Below are 15,881 nucleotides of genomic sequence, written 5' to 3'. Positions count from 1 at the left end.
TTTCCCTCACCTGATTCAGCCCCATTCAGCCCGGGGTAATCAGTGCACACATCAACAACAGTCCAGGTTGAGTGCTGACGTGACGTGGAAGCCTATGCGACAGTGTGTAGTTCTGGATTAGCTTAGCTCAAGCTTTTTACTTCTAGGGCTCGCATTTACGCTACAAAACTCATGAAAGTGGTCCTCATGTGTGAAGATTATCCGACAGAACTCTGGTTCGCGTTTGATTAATCTTGCGTTGCCCAGAGACCGTATTTGAAGCATCACGGCAAAAACCCATTCAAAAATCCCATAGACAGAAACAGTGAAGAACCAGGAAGTCCAGGACTTCCGCGTTCTGACTACAAAAATATGTCATCCCTGCGGCTCTCTATTTATAACGTTTATAACGTACTCCGGTTTCTGGGCTGAATCCAATGGTCTGAATCAATGGTCTGAATACAGAGAAGGCTTAAGGCTTTATCTAACGGTATAGATAACGTTAAATGGTCCGCCATGTTATGAACGTTAGATGTATGGTATCTATATAGTTACGTGTGTCTACTAACATTATTAAAATATCATAAAGTAACGCTATTTTCTGATAATTTTTACTATTACTTGCTACCTGATGCCTTGCGGCACATTGCTGCCTCTACCGGTCGGAAGTATTACTGTTCTTATTATCCGATGTTTGTCGTCAATTTCCCTGGGGCTATAATTTGGAAAACAGAGCGCGTTAGAGTATGAAAAAGACTTGAAATTGTTTTTTCAGACCATAAACTCATTTGGAAAGTGTTTATTTAAGACATAGACCGAGAGAGAAGTTGGCTCGTTTCCCATAGAGTTGAATGGATGTTCCCAGGAGTGCTACACAAACTGAACCCCCCACTGGCCATTTGAAAGAATGCAATTTCCGCATAGGCATCAAAAATAGGCAGGCTGAATTGGGCACTGCCCTAGTCTCGACGCCAGACCCATGAGAGTTCTTACGCTGATACACTACGTTACTGCATGCTGCAGAGCTCTCTCTGGGTCTGGGACGCTTCCCCCCAGCCGGCTGGTAATGGGAGGGAACCGTTCACTTGGCCTAACCCTAACCCTAACCCAAAAACCTACAATCTGCTAACCCTAACCCTAACCCAAAAACCTACAATCTGCTAACCCTAACCCAAAAACCTACAATCTGCGACATAAAGATGAATATTATTAATGATAATGAGGATAATGATTAATGTCCATTTATTAACTGGCCCCTGGCCTCTTGTCATTTTGCAAAAGTGGCCCCCCGGCCAAAGCAAGTTGAGTATCCCTGGCATAGGCTATAGACAAATGGATTGGGGTCTATGTTAGCAGTATTTACAGCAGAAAGACATAGGAACTGTATAGCTAATATGCAGATTTTCCTCATATTGTGTAGTCTAAATCTGACTGATCGTCAAGTGCGTGAGTTCTAAGGATGCTACGGTGGGAAATCCCACATCGACTGTCTAAAAAATATGGACAGCGTCACTCGTTTTTTTTAAATCCTGTTTTGAAGCCTAGTGTGGCCATCGCCATCCTGGGTTTCTTGTGCAGCTCTCCCAAGACGAGCTGTGCGGTAGGGCTGTCCCGACGCGTCAACGTCATCAACTACATAATTGCGTCGATTTGCATAATGTGCATCGATGCATTGAAATTAAGTCAGATTAAGTGAAGCAAAGATAATTAATACACTAGATAGCTCCCACATGGGGGAAGAGACACACACATTCAGTGCACAGCGTCCCAGGAGGGAATTGAACCCACGACTTTCTTGCTGTGAGGTAACAGCGCTACCACTGCACCACCGTGCCCGTAAAGCCCGGTACACACATAAAGATAATCCGGCTGATTTTGGCCCGATTTTCCCCCTTCCGACCAAGGACAGCAAACGCCTGATTATCTGATGGCTCTAAAGATGATCCTACAAGATGATCCTGTGGTGTGAGGTGTGTTAAGAGTCCATTTCTCCCCACCATCTGCTCGGAAAATGGTCAGGGCAGACGATCGTAAATATTAAACCTGTTCAATATTTACGATAAAAAGTCCTCGTGTGTGGGGAAAGCAGACAACTCCCGAGTCTATTTAACGTTTATTATAACGTTTATTGCGTTAATAGGCTAATAACATCAGCCATTAGCGATCCTCCAGCTCGCGCAGTAACATATACAGTCCATGTTCACGCCGTCTCCTCCACTTTGGTATTTTTCAGTTAAAAATTAGACCCAAAACCAGCATCATACACTCTTCCTGCATGTCCTCTTCCATGTTTGTTTACACTCGTTCTTCTTCTTTGCATTCTCCGGCAGTTTATATGCCCTGTCGCACATGGCTGCCTCCTACAGGTCAGTCAGGGTACTACGTTAGATCAAGTTTGATCACGCAAGATTTCTGGCTTGGGGGACGAGACTCTAGACTGTCGTAGGACAGATATGTATTTATTATATACATATTATATTATGTATGTGGTGTGCTGTATTGGGAATATCGGAGCACACCACACACAATACGATCAAAACTGTTCAATCCATGATTTTCTATCTTCATGTGTGGGGTCTCTCACAGATAAAAAATCTGTTAAGATTTAGAAAATATTTATGTGTGTACCAGGCTTAAGGCAGTCTTCTAGTCTTTGCTCCTCTCCGACACAGCATCAGAGAAAAACTGTGAAAGCAAGTGTGTGCAGTGTGTTCAGAAAGGTTGACCCTACCTGCTAAAGCCGTTGAGTAAGGCCACAATCTCCTGTCGGGTCAGCTGGAAGCCTTTGGAGGGACTGTGTTCAGGGAGGTTCTTGATCTCCTTCTCAGAGAACAGGATCTTCAGAGCCGTGCCCAGGCCCTCAGTCTGACAACAACACACACGTCAGATCAACATCTCAGTGATCTTGTTTAACACATCTGCAGCTACTTCATTCTCCAAACAGAAGAAGATATTCTACCACCAACTGTTCTGGGCATTTTTTTCTTCTCAAGGTTATTTAAATGGACAAATTCACCTCATGTTTCTTTCAAAATACAGAATATACCAATAGCTTTCTACCCCTTTTAGGGGACATTCAGACCAAAAACGTTTTGGGAGCTGCCAGCATCTTTCTGCAATTCATTCTCTATGTAAGGACGCGCTAAACGTGCTAAACGAACGCCCCTGGCGTTTAGCGCTGGTGGCGTCTTTTGTTTTTGGAGGAGCGCTATGGGCGTTTTAAAGCTGTAAAAAGTTTAGACTTGAGAGGAAAAGTGCGCTGCTCGTCTTTTCCACGACTCCTCCCACCTTTTCTCCTCCAGAGGAATCCTCGACCTCCGCTGCTGCCAGAATTGGCAATAATCTGGCTTTTATGTTGACAGTGAACAACATCAAACAGACAAAACCAGCTGGTTACCGTCTATGTGGTCGTTGTGCTGCTATCTGTACTGCACGCGACTGTACGGGGAAACAAAACGGAGTACAAAAAAAAAAAAATGTGAGCTGTGTTTTGTGCACAATGGAAGCGCTCTCTACATGATTTTCATAGCGTTCTGACTGACTGACTGCTTTTGGTGTGAATGTGCCCTTATCTGGCTCCCCTCTCATTTTCTCTCAATTGTACCATTTGATGCCACTAGATGGGGCAACAATGTTCAAATATGACTGTGTGCAGAAGCATTTTGCATACTGCCGAGCCCTGTAATATGGAATAGAATTCAAATTAATTAAAATATTTGAAAAACTTAAATGTAGTTAAGGACCTCTATTGCCCAGCTGTCACTGCTTAGAAGTGTGTGTGTGTGTGTGTTTTCCAAACTACAGGACTATTCTGAAATGCAGAGTTAAACTATCATCATGAACAGAACTACATCAGACCAAGCAGCAGATTTTATGCAAATAAACTTATGATCATTGTGTGTCCAACCGATTTCATGTACTTGAAACAGAGTAGTTGGAATATCAATTCAAATGTACAGATATTTTGCTAAAACCCATTAGAGCAAACACACACACAGCCCAAAGTATAATAAGAGACAAACATGTCCTACCTGCAGTTTTCCCCAGACCCGACACTTGGAGCAGCCGACACAGTCCATGATCCGAGAGATGTTTTTAAAATGGAGGCGGAATTCCTCCTGGGAGAGAAGAAACGAAACGACACGAGGATGGTCAGAACTTTGTGTTCACTGTGGAGACTGGAGATAAGTTCAGATAATATATTCCCTAACCCTCATACTGAGTACAGGCATAGCTCATTCATACCTGCTGGCTTTCAGTTGCTAAATTATGTTTAGGACTTTTTCATATTGTCTGAAAGGTTGAGACTTCTGGGTGTGGGAATGGGATCATGAATGTAAACATAATCATAATCTTCAACCGCTTATCCGGCGTTGGGTCGTGGACGTAGCACTTCCAGCAGGGAACCCCAAACCTTCCTTTCCCTAGCCAGCTCTGACTGGGGGTTCCCGAGGCGTTCCCAGGCCAACGTGGAGATCTCTCCACCTAGCCCTCGGTCTGCCCCGTTGACTCTCCTCCCAGCTGGACGTGCCTGGAACACCTCCCTAGGGAGGCGACCAGGTGGCATCCTCCTTACCAGATGCCGGAAACACCTCAAATGGCTCCTTTTTACACAAAGCAGCAGCTGCTCTACTGCGAGTCCCTCACATATGAATGAGCTTCTCCCCTTATGCCTAAGGGAGATGCCTCCACCCTCCTGACAAAACCCATTTCATCTGCTTGTATCCACAATCTTGTTCTTTTCGGTCATGACCCAACTTTCATGACCATAGGTCAATGTAAACAACAATTTAAAAATGTCATTACAAAGTGACAAGAATATAATTTAGATGGAGTCAAGAGCTCGTGAAACTGTGATGGTCAAGAGTCTCATTAGTGATTATTACTACAGCAGGAAAACATGGAGCTGATATCACCATTCATGTTCCTGACAGCAGAATAACATGTAGCTGATATCACCATTCATGTTCCTGACAGCAGAATAACATGGAGCTGATATCACCATTCATGTTCCTGACAGCAGAATAACATGGAGCTGATATCACCATTCATGTTCCTGACAGCAGAATAACATGGAGCTGATATCACCATTCATGTTCCTGACAGAATAACATGGAGCTGATATCACCATTCATGTTCCTGACAGAATAACATGGAGCTGATATCACCATTCATGTTCCTGACAGAATAACATGGAGCTGATATCACCATTCATGTTCCTGACAGCAGAATAACATGGAGCTGATATCACCATTCATGTTCCTGACAGCAGAATAACATGGAGCTGATATCACCATTCATGTTCCTGACAGCAGAATAACATGGAGCTGATATCACCATTCATGTTCCTGACAGCAGAATAACATGGAGCTGATATCACCATTCATGTTCCTGACAGCAGAATAACATGGAGCTGATATCATCATTCATGTTCCTGACAGCAGAATAACATGGAGCTGATATCACCATTCATGTTCCTGACAGCAGAATAACATGGAGCTGATATCATCATTCATGTTCCTGACAGCAGAATAACATGGAGCTGATATCATCATTCATGTTCCTGACAGCAGAATAACATGTAGCTGATATCACCATTCATGTTCCTGACAGCAGAATAACATGGAGCTGATATCACCATTCATGTTCCTGACAGCAGAATAACATGGAGCTGATATCACCATTCATGTTCCTGACAGCAGAATAACATGGAGCTGATATCATCATTCATGTTCCTGACAGCAGAATAACATGTAGCTGATATCACCATTCATGTTCCTGACAGCAGAATAACATGGAGCTGATATCATCATTCATGTTCCTGACAGCAGAATAACATGGAGCTGATATCACCATTCATGTTCCTGACAGCAGAATAACATGGAGCTGATATCACCATTCATGTTCCTGACAGAATAACATGGAGCTGATATCACCATTCATGTTCCTGACAGAATAACATGAAGCTGATATCACCATTCATGTTCCTGACAGAATAACATGGAGCTGATATCACCATTCATGTTCCTGACAGCAGAATAACATGTAGCTGATATCACCATTCATGTTCCTGACAGAATAACATGGAGCTGATATCATCATTCATGTTCCTGACAGCAGAATAACATGGAGCTGATATCACCATTCATGTTCCTGACAGAATAACATGGAGCTGATATCACCATTCATGTTCCTGACAGCAGAATAACATGTAGCTGATATCACCATTCATGTTCCTGACAGAATAACATGGAGCTGATATCATCATTCATGTTCCTGACAGAATAACATGGAGCTGATATCACCATTCATGTTCCTGACAGAATAACATGGAGATGATATCACCATTCATGTTCCTGACAGCAGAATAACATGGAGCTGATATCACCATTCATGTTCCTGACAGCAGAATAACATGGAGCTGATATCACCATTCATGTTCCTGACAGCAGAATAACATGGAGCTGATATCACCATTCATGTTCCTGACAGCAGAATAACATGGAGCTGATATCACCATTCATGTTCCTGACAGCAGAATAACCTGGAGCTGATATCACCATTCATGTTCCTGACAGCAGAATAACCTGGAGCTGATATCACCATTCATGTTCCTGACAGAATAACATGTAGCTGATATCACCATTCATGTTCCTGACACACACCTGATTGTCACATTTTTGTCTTGCGCTGCATTGAATGTCAATATACAGTACATTGTCTCATCTATAGTGTGCTGCTGTTTAAATGACAGAAATACATCAACTGTTCTCTCACTTCCACACACTTCCTGTTTCCTGCCACGTTTCTATTCTATTTGAAGCGTTTTTCAGAGAGTCGGACATTGTGACAGCATCATCTCTCACACACACACACACACGGAGCCAGTTTTACAGGCAGCCCTGGTTAATGAGAGGATTATGGAACAGGCTCAGTGTGCTTTTGTCACGCACGCACACACACACACACACACACACACACACACACACACACACAGTGAAAGCATGTGAAGCTGATGAAAATAAAGCTCGTCTGCTTCACTGCTCAGGCACAGAGAACAGACCGACACCTGCTCCACCCCTCCACTACAAACCACACACAGAAACAAATCAACCCTGCTGCCTCCTGCAAACACAACATGTCACACGACACTCTGCTGTGTGTTCACCTTTAATGATTTGGCTTCCAGCTTGTGGCCGGCGAACATGGACTTCTCGTCAAAGTGCATTGGGAAAGCTCTGCAAGACAAGTGACACTGTTAGTTTCATCCTTTGAAATGGCGTTAAAACGGTGTGTAAATGAGTCTTTTCAACAACACAATTTTAAGAAAACGCTTCAAAAGTCATCAAAGTGGTCCTCGTTTGTGAAGATTATCCTGCTGAACACAAACTTTGCTGTTTCATAAACTTTTGTTAACCACAGTCAGACCTTATTTCATGCATTTAACCAAAATCCCCATATAAACTTTTCCTATATAGACTTTTCCCCTTACGAACCAGCATGGCTGTGATTTATTTTCATCCCTGCGGTACTCGATGTCCCAGACTGCAAAAGAGATTTGACAAGAAAGATGTGGGCAAGAAAGCAGGAGCCGGTTGCACAAAGCACCTTAAGTTAAAGGAACACTCCGCCGATTTTCAACCAGCTTTGTATCATTAGACCATCAGTAGTACATCAGAAAACTGTAAACAGGTTTGAAGTCGTTCATTTAAGTTGACAGTTATTGAGAGTTGATTTGAGTAAAGTTGTGGACCAGTAATGTCATTCATGCACAAATGACATCACTGGTCCACAACTTTAGGTTTTAGGTACGGCTGTTACGAGGTTTTACACCATGCTGTTATGTGGTTTTAGGTATGGCTGTTACAAGGCTTTACACCATGCTGTTATGTGGTTTTAGGTATGGCTGTTACAAGGTTTTACACCATGCTGTTACGAGGTTTTAGGTATGGCTGTTACAAGGTTTTACACCATGCTGTTACGTGGTTTTAGGTATGGCTGTTACAAGGTTTTAGACCATGCTGTCACGAGGTTTTACACCATGCGGTTACGTGGTTTTAGGTATGGCTGTTACAAGGTTTTAGACCATGCTGTTACGAGGTTTTAGACCAGGCTGTTACGAGGTTTTAGACCAGGCTGTTACATGGCTTTAGGTATGGCTGTTACAAGGTTTTAGACCATGCTGTTACGAGGTTTTACACCATGCTGTTACGTGGTTTTAGGTATGGCTGTTACAAGGTTTTAGACCATGCTGTTACGAGGTTTTAGACCAGGCTGTTACGAGGTTTTAGACCAGGCTGTTACGTGGCTTTAGGTATGGCTGTTATGAGGTTTTAGACCAGGCTGTTACGAGGTTTTAGGCCAGGCTGTTACGTGGTTTTAGGCCAGGCTGTTACCTGGCTTTAGGTCTGGCTTTTAGGTGGCTTTAGGTCTGGCTGTTACGTGGTTTTATTTCTGGCTATTTACGCTCTTACGTGGTTTTAGGTATGGCTGTTACATGCAGGTCAGTCTGACTGTTACGTGGTTTAGTTTTAGGGCTTTTTTTCTGATTTCCCCCATTTTTCTCCCCAATTGTACTTCGCCAATTTCCCCCCTGCTGCCCCGGTCGCTGCTCCACCCTCTGTCGATCTGGGGAGAGCTGTAGACTAGCACCATGCTTCCTCCCTTCCAAGACATGCGCAGTTGCCAGCCGCTTCTTTTCACCTGAGAGCGGGAGCTTCACCGGCAGGACGTTATTCCCACCAGTTCCTTTCCCCCTGAACAGTTGCTTTAGTTTAGTTACTTTAAATTCTCAAATTAATTTCAAAGCCTTGGTTTCATGAATGCTTCTTACTTGGTCTCGTTGAAGACGCGCAGCAGCAGCTCCTTGGTGGCTGCGTCCTCCTGGCTGCTCCCGGTGTACAGGTTGATGAAGGCGCGTTCGAAGTAGGGCGCCACCTTGGAGAGCGCCCGCAGCTCGATCAGGTACAGGAAGTAGAGGTTCTTTAGCCGCCGTGTGCCCTCGCCCTTCGTCTCCGCCGGGTCGAAGCGCTGACGGAACTCCTGCACGTTGGGGCCCCACACCGACTTGCCCCAGCCCTCTGAGGAGGCCAGGAACAACACCACCATTTTACTCCATAACACAGTACTACACCAGTACAGCTTTACATTTGAGGGACATTTGTCCAAGGCTCTTATCCAGACACCTTAAGTATTTTTGGCCCCTCAGTTGCAACACACAGCGTGAGCTTGACAACATCTGTGCTTGTTCCCTCTGTCATCATGCTTTTGCATTTCCTTCATTGACGTAGTTAGCCACTTGCTAGCTAGCGTTAGCTAAATTGTTAGCCTTGGTGCCTTGTAGTCAAGTGCGCATGCTCACAATGTGACCACTTGAATGCCAAGCATATCGTGTACATGACTTACCAGCTCGGAAAAAAACGAGTTCACGACTTCCACTTGAAGGCAACAATAAAACACCACTTTAGAGGGACTTTTCTAGCTCCTAATTCAGGATAGGTATTTTCCCGACACAAGAGGCACCTTTAGTGGGCCAGACATAAGTGTACATTGATTTGGTCGAACTTCTTGAAATGCCCCGAGGCGGTCATCACTAACGTTAACTTGCTACTTCTTTAGTGAGCGAACGTTAGCTAGCTAATTGTGAGCCAAAGTAGTATCAATACTCCGTGAACTCTCCGTGAGCTTTGCTCTGAAGCTACTAGCATGCTAACCATCGGCCGCCTTACGTCACACTTCAGAGTTCCTATTGGTGGTGCCGTGCGAATGCAAACAGGGGAAGGTATGTCATTCTCTGATGAGCTCCCCAGCGCCGCGGGCAGTTCCTCTCGGGGAGTCCGAAAACACCTATTGAGTCTGTACTGAAACGGCAGAGTCGGCTGAATTCACCTGACTGCAAGACCAATTTACCTTCAGGTATAATAAAGTGAAATGAAAAACGGAGAAGCAACTCGAGTGCAGCACAGAAAATATGCAGAAAATAGTGTGTGTGTGTGTGTGTGTGTGTGTGTGTGTGTGCGTGCGTGCATGCGGTCTTACCGTCATGCAGGTACTCGGCACACAGGTGGATGTTGATGCTGCTGTGGAGGCCAGAGATGAGCCGGTAGAAAACCCTCTTCTCTAGACACAAGCCTGGAGAGAGAGACAGAGACAGACAGACAGACAGACAGACAGACCACAGGAGAGACAGACAGACAGAGACAGATAGACCAAAGGAGAGAGAGACACGGAGAGAGAGAAAGAGACAGATTATTATTAGATTATTATTATTATTATTTAAAAAAAGTGGGTTGTGCTGTGATTCTGGGCCAAACTTAATTTAATTTGTTATAAATCATTCTTAAAGAGGAGCTGAACCCGAAAATTACTTCTTTTTTATTTTACTTGACATACACGTGTATTCAGTGTTTAGTTTAGTTTTTCACACTTTTTCCACATCAAAAGTTCATTTTTCAGGATTTCATTCATACTGTAACAGTATGGTAACGTCAGCCTGCACTATCAAATTTCTACCCCATTTCAACCAATCATATCACGACATGACAGCTGTCAATCAATCTTCCTTTTGAGGAGAAAATTCTGCAGGCAAATGGCCGCCTACTGCCTGTAACCTGGCAGAATTTCCAGCCCGTAAACTAACTAATAACTTGGCTAATAAGTATGTAGGCAGCACTCTTGTCTCGGCATGTCCGCACCGCTCCACACGTTAGCAGCCGGCTGCCTGGTTCTCCCGGAGCCCACTCGCGTAGCGCCAGAACACGCTCGATTTGGGGGCGGAACGTGCCAGGATTGGCCAACATGAACTCCAGTGCCCAGAACTGTCAAATCAAACCATCGACACGCTATGGCCCGCCTCACAACACTCTTTCATCTCAGGCAATATCTGTTTTCAGTCTGATACGACTCCGACCCTCGCGCCACTTGGGTTCAGCTCGCCTTTAATCATAGATTGGATTCTATAAACAGCAACAATTAGTTTGTCCTCCATCTCTATCCGGACAGGCAGAATTTGAAAGGAGATGTTTCATGATCGATCAAACAGGCCTTTTCTATTTGTTGATGCTTGCTCCAGCTGCCTGAAATTTGCATAAAGTACACTTGTCCTCTTGTAAAACACAAAATCACACACTCTAAGCCAGCTCCATAGACTCCCATTATAAAGGATGAAAAAAGTATAAAACTTAAAACTGCAATTTCTCAAAAAGTAAAAAATAAAAAATAAAATAAAATAAAAAGCTGAATTTAACACATTCACTGCCAGCCATTTTTTTTTTTTTTACTGTAGGTAGCTTCTGCCAGAGGGTTTTTTTGAGGATTCTGGCTCATGTTTCAAGACCCGAGGATTCTTTTCTGCTAAGATTTTGTGAACACAAAATATCTCAAAAGAACTAATAGAATGTGTGCTTTCTCTGTCTAAAAGAGTTAGTTTGTAGAGTTAGTAGTTATGTAGGCATTAGCACTTGAATACAGCATGGTTTCAGCGTCTGAACATTTAAGCTGAGATAAATAGCTTTTTGTGAAATTTGATAGAACAGTCACTTTAACCATTCATTTTTGGCATCAGTAAGACGTCAGACATCTAAACAATAGTTTTGAACAGTAATTTCCTCCATAACAGCAGGAAACACCCCTCTACTTCAAACTCCTCCCTCCGTGTGTGTTCTTCTTGGCTGCAGCGGGCGTGTCACAAGCGAGTTGCTGCTGCTGCTGCTCCTGTCTGCTGGCGGCCGCTGGGCAAGTCTGGATGGGCTCGCTCGTTTCTTGGGGTTTCGGTTGAGAAACCCCAAGAAACGGGGTTTCTTTTGCGATTCTGGTCTTATTTATGCTGCGTGTTTCAAAGTGTGTTGCACCCATAATCTATTATGCAAATTTGCAATCCCCCACCGCCAGGAATCAGCGCGAAAGCGAAAGCGTTTTCGCCAATCCATTTTACTGTATGAGAATGGTTTCATCGCGCGTTCCCCTGCAGTTTTGGCTCGGCTTTTTCTAGAATGGAGAGCACTGTCGCCACTTAGTGGGTCGGTGGAATGGGTTGTACACGTTCGGTGGCTCCAATATTTTTATAGGAGACGTGGGGGGCGTTGATCCACGTCCCAGCGTCAAAAAAAAAAAAAAAAAAATTTAAGCCGAGATATCTCGTCATTGGCAGTCAACCGTTGGATTTTGTAAGCCGAGATATCTCGTCAATGGCAGTGAACGTGTTAAGTGTTAAAGTACTATGAGTGGTGGCCCGTTTAAATTTTGAATGGATTTTATCATACAAAGTATGAAAGAGTAGTTAGAGTTCAAAGAGGGCGTGGTTTAAGCAGTCCTCCCATAGACTTAAACAGGTACTAAAAAGTTGGGTTTTGAATTTGGGACCCAAGATGGCCGACACTGAGAAATCCAGGATAGAGAGCAGAAAAACAGACATTTATTTACAAATGATAAAAAGAGGAAGGAGAAAAGAGTGGTTACCTTCGAGCCAGTTGTAGAAACCCTCTCCAGCTAGAGAGAAAAAGGGAGGGAAAGTGGAGCTGTCAGTTCTTTAACACACAACTAAAAATATATGAATCTGAAAAGAGTTAAGTCAACACTCACCATCATCGTCTCCTGAAGGAAGGCCGAGAGAGAGAGAGAGAGAGAGAGAGAGAATAAAGCTGTTATATCTGTTCTATTAACACACAAAGAATTATGTAACTAGATATATGCCTCCGCCAACAAGTGAGCACTCGACATCCATGTCTGTCCAGACTTTGAGCCAAATGTGACGAAATTCCATCAAGGCATTCTTGAGATATCGCGTTAACGAGCTAGAAGATGGCGTTCGTGAGGTCACAGTGACCTTGACCTTTGACCTCCAAAATGTAATCAGATCATCCTTGACTCCAAGTGGACGTTTGAGGCAAATGTGATGAAATTCAGTCAAGGCGTTCCTGAGATATTGCGTTAACGAGCTAGAAAATTCGCGGCCGTGATGTCACAGTGACCTTGAGCTTTGACCTTTGACCTCCAAAACCTAATCAGTTCATCCTTGAGTCCAAGTAGACGTTTGAGCCAAATGTGACAAAATTCCGTCCTGAGATATCGCGTTAATGAGCATTGTACGTACGTGCGGACGGACAATCCGAACAAGACAGAAGGCTCTGTCCGTCTCCGTCTCCGTCTTTAACGTAGAGTATAACTGGGCCATTACAGCACACGCACATGTAGGTTTTCATAGAACATCAATGTTGTAGGAAAAAGTGACTGGAGGGAGGCTTTAAAGTCCCTGGAAACCAAAATCCACAAAAACCTTCTAACTAGGGCTGCACGATATATCGTTTACACATCGTCATCGCAATGTGCGCATGCGCGATAGTCACATCGCAGGACGTGCGATGTCAAAAGCAAATTAACTCGTCATGTTGCTTGATAAACTCTCACTTTAGGGGTAGCCTACTGAGTGAAATGAGGTTCTCTCAAAGGAGAGAGACGCCCCACTACTGTACTCACTCATTTAGTGCTTAGCTTCAACACAACAGACATGCACAGAGAGCTCAATTGAATTGTTTTTGCTTATGTTGGGTTGCTGACAGTAGCCTGTCTGTAAACAATGTGATTGCGGAGGCGGACGTGTCCACAGGTTGCAGCGCACTAGTATACAGCAGGCTGGCTGCTGTAACTCAACATGTCCGTGGAGTGGAGATATTTACGCTTGAAACAGACTTATTTACACAAAACATGTCGGTGAAAATAAAAAGACAATAGACATAGCTGGGCAATTAAATGTATATTTATTACTTTTCACGAATGAATTGTTTTTCACCGGTCGGCTGCATGTGAATCCTGTCTCTCTGTACTGCCCTGCGTGCGCTCAAAAACCGGAACTCCCCAAATGCGGAGCGTATCACTTGGTAGTTTCTGGAGGGGGGTCAGACCAAGTGTGTGAAGTGGCAGCGGTGTTTCATTGTTGATTTATTGAAATGTTAGAAGAACGAAATAAGTTGAAAGCAGTGATTATAATCAATTAAATCTAATGTTTTTCTGCAAATAGCATCATTGGGAGGTAGATTCTGGCACTCAATATTAGGGGTGGGCAATATATCAAATTTATATCCATATTGTGATTTGAGACTATATGGTCTTAGATGTTGGATGGTAATATGGTGATACAGCATACATGTTGTCTTTCCCTGGTTTTAAAGGCTGCATTACACTAAGTGAAGTATAGGCTAGTGACATTTTAAAGTAGAATGTCATAACTCACTCACTTTTTCATGTATGTAAGTCATGGAAATCCATTGGTCAAAATGTGTATGCACCCTGATAGATGACGCTCTGAGGCCTACCAGTAGGTCACAGCCCAGTGGTTGAGAAACATTAAAATACCTAATTTCCCCTCCAAAATCAGATGGACTCCTCTACAAAATCATTACAATCATTCTAGAAATATTTTCTTTCAAATAGAGCTATTCTGGTAATCTGGTGAAAATCTGTATTTTTTCATATCGCAATATATATAGCATGGGCGGGGAATATCGTCAGTTTTTTCCAATATCGTGCAGCCCTACTTCTAACTATTAAATTTAGGGTCTTATGTGAGTAATTGTGTGCCTCAGAAAGTAGGAGACATTAGTTTCAACCCAAAGCCCCCAAATAGGTTCCTGTGATGTGATGAACTCAAAATGCTAAATAATAAAACAAAAAATCTGGTTTCCAGGGACTTTAAGTGTGGACTCTCACCATACTCACCTCTGCTGGGGGCCAGAGGGTTTAGAGGTCTGTACACGGACCTGGGCCTGCCGTGAGAAACACATTTTATTCACAATATTGTTCAAAGACCACAGACATTTTTAGTTCAAAGGTGCTGATAGAAATATTTCAATTTGACCTTTTACAAAAAAAACATGATAATACAAAGTGTTATTCTTATCAATAAAACTGGTATTGTTATGTGTGTATTTCCAATACTTTAAGACCTGGGAATTGCCAAATTGATTATCAATAGTTTTCCAGGCCCACTGTATGTAGTAAGCCTGGAGGTAGAGTGTGTGGGTGTGTGTGTGTTTGTGTGTGTGTGTGTGTGTGTGTGTGTGCAGAGGTGTGATCCAGTCACCTTTGCTCAATTTAATATCCTAAAAGAAACTACTACTTTTCAATGCAATATGGTTTTAACTCATTGAGTGCCAGCCACTTTTGGAGAACGGACGCTCCCAGTGCCAGAGTTTCAGAGCATTTTCAGTGATTTCTCGAGGCCCACAGAATATTGTGTGATATTACTATGTAAACACCGAACACGCAAAAAGAACAAGGAGACTCTATTGTATCATCAGCAAAAAAAAGTTTATTGATACCATTTTCCGTTCTTTAGTTATCAGCCGGAGAAGATAGGTCAAAAACAGCAAAAATATGCTTTTCTATCAGGAAGCTGAGATATTCAGCCTTTTGTGAAATGCATTATTTCAAGCACATTCACTGACTCTAGCTAATATTTTTTTGATGATGTGACCTGGTTTAGTTCTGTGGTGCATGCGTGCCCCACCCCCCTGTCCCCCCCTCTCCCCGCCTCTCCCCGAGTCAGCTGTAAACTCCTCCCCACACGCACAAAGTCTATTCGGAGCCTCTGTTTTTGCGCCGCGCAGCTCACAGCAGCAATGAGGAAATGCACAACGCGACTGCAGGTAAGGGTTGGCCCTTCGGCGTTGGGTGCTGCCTTTCTGGTGTGTTGAGAAACAGACAGACAGACAGACAGACAGGCAGAGGAGCTGCAGTTGTGTGCGCGGATTGATTGCTGTTGGCAAGCAGCCCAGAGCCATCATGTAGATGGCTCTGGGCTGCTTGCCAACAGCAATCAATCCGCGCAGCATGAGCGCGGTTTGTCTTTCATCACGGCTTTGTCAGGCTGTATTTCTGTCATCTGGAGAGCACTGTCGCCACCTAAT

General features: G+C 43.6%; 2 protein-coding genes across 2 annotated transcripts in view; both read right to left on the bottom strand.

Annotated features, from left to right (window-relative positions):
• The window catches only part of LOC310775900 (NLR family CARD domain-containing protein 3-like), a gene marked incomplete at its 5' end in the record, with an annotated part of 253,183 nt that overhangs the window by 18,123 nt on the left and 219,179 nt on the right, over nt 1–15,881 (bottom strand). The gene's annotated exons all lie outside the window — the stretch shown is intronic.
• Nucleotides 1–15,881, bottom strand: part of LOC310774932 (ERO1-like protein beta) — a gene marked incomplete at its 5' end in the record, with an annotated part of 64,682 nt that overhangs the window by 1,469 nt on the left and 47,332 nt on the right. The window contains 7 exons of the mRNA XM_083635022.1: nt 2,711–2,844; nt 4,011–4,097; nt 7,148–7,217; nt 8,813–9,059; nt 10,018–10,110; nt 12,436–12,465; nt 14,683–14,738. Coding sequence (XP_083491148.1) covers nt 2,711–2,844; nt 4,011–4,097; nt 7,148–7,217; nt 8,813–9,059; nt 10,018–10,110; nt 12,436–12,465; nt 14,683–14,738 — 717 coding nt within the window. The remainder of the gene's footprint in view (nt 1–2,710; nt 2,845–4,010; nt 4,098–7,147; nt 7,218–8,812; nt 9,060–10,017; nt 10,111–12,435; nt 12,466–14,682; nt 14,739–15,881) is intronic.

This window comes from Poromitra crassiceps, assembly GCF_964638095.1.
Source record: "Poromitra crassiceps genome assembly, chromosome: 4".
Classification (NCBI taxonomy): domain Eukaryota; kingdom Metazoa; phylum Chordata; class Actinopteri; order Beryciformes; family Melamphaidae; genus Poromitra; species Poromitra crassiceps.
The sequence above is the reverse complement of the archived record's forward strand: the minus strand, read 5'-3'. Positions and strand labels throughout refer to the sequence as shown.